Source organism: Ascaphus truei, chromosome 13 (assembly GCF_040206685.1).
Source record: "Ascaphus truei isolate aAscTru1 chromosome 13, aAscTru1.hap1, whole genome shotgun sequence".
NCBI lineage: Eukaryota > Metazoa > Chordata > Amphibia > Anura > Ascaphidae > Ascaphus > Ascaphus truei.
In genome coordinates, this window is record NC_134495.1 from 15,306,941 (window position 1) to 15,312,940 (window position 6,000).

Consider the following 6,000-nt stretch of genomic DNA (forward strand, 5'->3'; position numbering starts at 1 on the left):
GTGCTCTATTAGAGAGGGTTGGGGTTCCACAAAATTTCACAATATAATTATAGGTTTCCTTAACCAAAAAAAGGTTGAACACCACTGGTATAGATCATTGATCCTTCGCATAGGGGTTTATTAACCCGGATAGACTGACCGACAATTAGTCTATGATTTATTACATTTATCAGTTCAAGTGATAATATTCTCATGTTGTACCCGGTGTCCTTGAAAAATTGTTCTTTTTTTTTTTTTATCCTTGCTTGGGATCTAATACACAAAAATGATGAATTTTAAATGATGTTCTTATTATTCTAATCTTTAAGTGCTGGGACTCCATCCTTTTTAAACATCACCATCTGGAAATCGCGCAAATCACATGGCCAGAGTATGTTATACTTTATAACACCGAAGCACGGGAAGGACACGTGCATCATTCTTCGCTCATAATACTCCCCTAGTGCGGAGCTGGGCAAGACAGCATTGAGTATCAATACGTTGCCATGGTTTATCACAATTCCGCTTCGTTGCAGGCCATTCTGATGGGTGTTGCCATGGTGACGGATGCGCAGCGATTTTCATTTAGTTAAACAGTATATCAAGCTTCATGAAATGGGAATAAAATAATAGGGTCCGTGATCTTTATGGGAGAAGGGCGAACGGCTGGGAGGATTGTGGAGCTTCAGGAAAGCAGGTTCTGATCTCCTGACACACCTATTACACTGTTGGATACTGATCCGTGTGTGACACTTTGTATGTGTATGGTATTTGTAATATACAACTCTCTCCCTAATGTTACTGCATGATATGATGGGGCCCTTTGAGAATAGTAGTAATAATATCATTAGAATTCCGCTTCTTAAATTGTGCTTGGGAAGTTGGGGAGCCATTTTCATTCCGCAAGTTGGCTACGCCCAGGAAAGGATCCAGATTGACTAACACCTTCCTTCTATTTAATACTGGTGGGAAGCAGTGTAGAGTGGTTAGAGGTCCCCTAACTTGCATTACAGTGAAAGTCACTTTAACTCCCTGTGCCTCAGGGACCAAAACCATAGAGTGTAAGCTCATCTGGGCAGGGACGGTGCCTGTAACATTCCTATGTGCTGCGTACCGCGCGCTGTACTGTCATGTGACGCACTTTGTGTCCCACTGGGAGAAATGCGCTATATGAAATAAAGTTCTTCTTCTTATTATTATTATTATTAACAATAACAGTTATTAGTGAAAATGAGGTGCAAAAGAGGCATTCCTCCAGCTCGTTTCCACTAAACGCCATTTACGCTGGAACGTAACATTAAATTAGTTAGGTCATACCTAAATTTGGTGTTACATCCAGACTGTGAAGGAAGGATTTTACAGGGTCTGGATGGGTATAACGCCACAGTTAGGAATACTTTAACCAACATCGCGTTATTTCCTTCGCCATTCCTCCATTTATTGCAGGGTCTGGCTGGGAGTGACACAGACTTCACATCACGTTACTGGAGGGTAACGCAATGTTGCACTATAATAACGTGACGTTAAGACTATGCTGAAGAGATAAACAACGGCGGTTGATTTTGGCATATAATTCGCTTTGTGGAAATGCGGTAACCTTGGGGGAAATAACGCCTGTTGCGTTTATAGGTTAGGGATATAGCAGGCGTGCGCGACGGGGCGTGTGGCGTTGCGGGCGCCTACCCCAGACGCGATCCGTGGCCTTGGGATGGGGAGAGGGGGGAGACACGATGGGGAGGTGTGTCGGAGGCATGCCCGTTACGTCACATGAACGGTTCGCCCTCATTGGCCAAACCGCTCACGTGACCAGGCAGTCGCGCGACCAAATCCCATCTTTTTTTGTCGGCTGAAAACGCGCGTGCGGTCGCGCGCTCTATGGCCTGCCTCATAGACGTGTGGCTTTTTCTTGGTGTCGCGTGGAGAATGGACGCGGACTTGGGTAACATGACGGAACGTTGAGGATCTGGCTTGAGGCGCCTTCCACCATTCTCTCACGCCCCTGATTCAGAGTATTTGTGATACTGTAACTCTACTCCGAGTTGCTTTATTCCTCTCAGCCAGTGAGATAAATCCCAAGTCTGTACTATACCTTACCACAATAACGAACAGTGCTGGGGCCACGAAGGCCCAGATCGCCCCCTTCTCCAGAGAAAGCCAACAGCTGCAAGACACAGGAAGAGTACAACGTCAGTGTGTTGTCAGCACTAAAGCAGCACGCCATATTAATACCCACTGCATATATTAATGCCACTGTGTATCCCTATACACTTATATGATTAACTTTGAAGAAATAGAACTTAAACCTTTTGCTGCTAGAGAGCAATTTGTTGTTTTACAGTCGGGGAAGTTAAGAAGACCGCTTTCTGCTCCAAAGTTCCTGAGGGTAAATATACACTTCCAATACAGGCATACCCCTGTTTAAGGACACTCACTTTAAGTACACTCGCGAGTAAGGACATATCGCCCAATAGGCAAACGGCAGCTCGCGCATGCGCCTGTCAGCACGTCCTGAACAGCAATACTGGCTCCCTACCTGTACCGAAGCTGTGCGCAAGCGGGGAGACTATAGAGCCTGTTACAAAATGCGTTATTTACATCTGTTATGCACATATATGACGATTGCAGTACAGTACATGCATCTATAAGTGGGAAAAAGGTAGTGCTTCACTTTAAGTACATTTTCGCTTTACATACATGCTCTGGACCCAATGCGTGCATTAATGCGGGGTATGCCTGTATATAAAGGGAGAGGGGGAGACAAGGCCAGGGATTCCTAACAGGACGTGGAACAGCGCGGTGCTCAGAGGTAAGAGCGCGGGCCTCAGGCAACGTCTCTGGCAATAAGAGGACGGTTTGGGAAATCGTTTCCTTCCAGCACGAGCTGCTCGGGGCTTTCGTTATCACTGGCACCAGCGGGGCAAACATCTTACATGCAGAGGGAAAACCATTAAGCACAGCTGAATAATATACACCGCAAACGTCAGTATAGTGCAGGGGTGAGCCACACCGGTCCTCCAGGGCCACCAACAGGTCAGGTTTTCAGCATTTCCCTGCTATAGTGTGTTGATGGCTCCGGTGGCACTAAAGAGGTTAAAAAAAAACAGCCTCTGCCCTCCACCCCACCCCGTTTTTTAACATGGATGGGAAGCAGGGGGTCCCCTAGAGTTGAACTGCCTCAATGTTATCTCTGCGGACTCCCCCCCCCCCCCCTCCCGTGTTTCTGAGATACAAGCGTCGGGAATTCCTGGTATTAAACCCCCCACGTCACGTGGACCAATAGGAAGCCACAACAGAGGATGTCCTATTGGCACGCGCCATCTGGAAGATTTAAGCCGCCATCTTGTTTCTCCTGGAGGGGACGGTACTGGTGCTACCTTCAGCGGTAAGCACCGCAGGAATAACGCGTTTCTGCTCCGTGGACTCCCTAAAATGAAAAAGGTTTGGGGGAGGGTAAAAAAATGGAGTAGCGGGGTTTATGAATAATTTTAGCGTATGTGTCCCTCCTGGGACTGTCCTCAATGACCCCCTTACATACATGGCCCTTGTCATTGTAATATAAAACGTAGTCACTGAGCAGTGATGGAGCGATCTCCTCTTGTACTCTCGGGGTAAATATTTGGAGGCTGTCGGCACATGCGGCATGAAGAATGAACCTTCGGTGCCCGTCCTCAACGCTCTGTATTACTCATTCTGTACTTAAAGATGAAATCCTCCTGACTCGTGGTGAAAGGTCCATTACCGAACAAACACAAAGAGAGCACCGGAGCGGAGATGGTAAACTTTAAAGGGACAATCCCCTCCTATGGCCGCAGTGAACTTTTTATTTATTTATTTATAACATATGTTACCAGGAAGTAATACACTGAGAGTTAGGGCTGCGCTCGGCGGCGCTTGCGCGTTCCCCACCAGCAGGGGAATCCTTCTGAGCCGGTCCCAGTCCCCCCTCGCTGCACGGTTCACTACGCACTGTGACGCGTCAGCCGTCAGGGGATGCAAGAAAATTGTGATCCCGAGCGGTGACACGTCACGTGGTGCGCTGATGAGCCTATCAGCGGCGGGGGCGGGAGCTGTCAGACAGCTTCCTACACAAGGTGTGTGTGTGTCTTACCGTGCAGCAGCTCCCTCCTGCAGCCCGAGCCCATGGAGGGAGGGGGGGGAGTAGCGGGTCCCTCCGCTCAAACCACGCCCCCCCTCCTCCCACTCCTGCCCCGCTCCCGGCTCCCTACAGACCGCATATCGCGGTCTGTGCCTGTCAGCACGCCGCCTGTCTGCAGTGCGGGCGCGCTGACTGAGGGAGCGGGGCCTTAGCCTAACCTCTCGTTTTCACGTATGTCCTGGGCATAGACATACGATGACAAATACATGGTTACAAGTAAATTAAGTGAACAGGGTTATACATTATATACTGGAACTAATTCCATTGACATGTTTAAGGGGGTCACATCTGGTTAATAGATACCTTTTTTTTTTACCCAAATCTGACACATGTAAATATGTTTTGTTTTTTAAAGTTAGACTTGGGAGAAGAGGAAATCGTAGAGAAAATAGAGTTTGTTTTTAGCATTTTCAAATATGTGTGCATTTGTTCCAAGGGATAAGAACCAAAAGGTGACAGTGTGCTCATTTGCATGTCATTTCCCAGAATCCCTAGCTGCAGTGGATGCCTTGTAGGCTAAGAGATCAGGGTTGCAGACCTGCCTGAGACGTGTGAATGGGCTCACAAGTGGGATTTTTATTTGAGGCTCCAAAAAAATTCACCTCTGTTTTTTTTTCCCCCTTCTGGATTCGATTATTTGAAAATGAGCAAATATTAAGGCATTTGGTAAAACCATTAGACAATTAGAGACTACTCGGGGGAAAAAACCCGGAGAAATTGTGCAGCAGCCCCCCCCCCCCCCCCCCCCCCCCCCGGCACTCAAGGTGTTAAACCAGGGGTGGCCAACTCCAGTCCTCAAGGGCCACCAACAGACCAGGTATTAGGGATATCCCTGCTTCAGCACAGGTGGCTCAATCAGTAGCTCAGTCAAAAAAAAAAAAAAACATGTTTCACCCCCCCACCCCCCCCTATGTATGGAGGGGGTCTCCAGGGCAGAACTGAGTTAAATTAAGTTCCGAGGACCCCTGCTCCATGAGATACTTACCTCTAAAGGGGCTGCCGGTATCTCATATCCATTTGAAGGTCCCCCAAGCCAATCACCGGGGATGACGTTTTCCGTACCCAGGCGGAACGGTTACTGGCTGCCCCTTTAAAGGTAGGTATCTCGGGGAGCAGAAATTAATGTAGTTCTGCTCCGGAGACCCCTTCCTACCTATTCCCCCCCTCCCCCCAACCAATAAGAGGTAACGCCACTTTATATAGGGCACGGGGACAACTTACTCTCTTTCTGCTGCCTTAGCCATTGCCCTAATATTACATGTTTCTAAGCATCCCACATCTGTCTTTTATGAGCATAATCTCTTCTTAATCATCTCCCTTCCTCACTGATTCCCCAGCCTTTATCCTACTGATGATTACCAGCACGGCCTCTCCGCTTTCACACCCGGATAAACAGCGTGTCGCGCAGGGCTGCTTGATCTGACCAAGACAGCCCTTGTAAAACAGGCCTTAGATATATATTCTGTTGGTCCAAATCAAAAGGGTATCATGTCCTATTGAAGTCTGATCGGTGGAAAAGCACAGGGGGTGTATAAAGCAGCAGACAGAAATGCCCCTTTATGCTGTAAATCTCATGTTCAGGAATGACTGGCATTTTCCTAAATCTAAGCCTTACTGTGTGACAAGGTGTTTAGGACATATGATTCAGTAAGCGGTCACAACAAGGAGAGGTAAAGGGATAAAGAATTCTCTTATTAACGTGGGATGTATCAAGTTCTGCGCCTATACAGTATGTTACTTTTGGTTCTTGGCATCAAAAAACGTCACCAAGTCTTACTTATGAACCCCCCTATGGGATTACCATGGCCTGTTTGTGGTTAATGGTGCAGACCCATATAGTTAGTGATACTTCTCCTATTACACAA

At 47.5% G+C, this 6,000-nt stretch overlaps 1 protein-coding gene across 1 annotated transcript in view; it reads right to left on the minus strand.

The window, feature by feature from the left end:
* ADGRD1 (adhesion G protein-coupled receptor D1) overlaps nt 1-6,000 on the minus strand; it is a 212,413-nt gene that overhangs the window by 41,911 nt on the left and 164,502 nt on the right. The window contains exon 19 of the mRNA XM_075569233.1: nt 2,074-2,140. Within this exon, the coding sequence (XP_075425348.1) occupies nt 2,074-2,140 (67 nt within the window). The remainder of the gene's footprint in view (nt 1-2,073; nt 2,141-6,000) is intronic.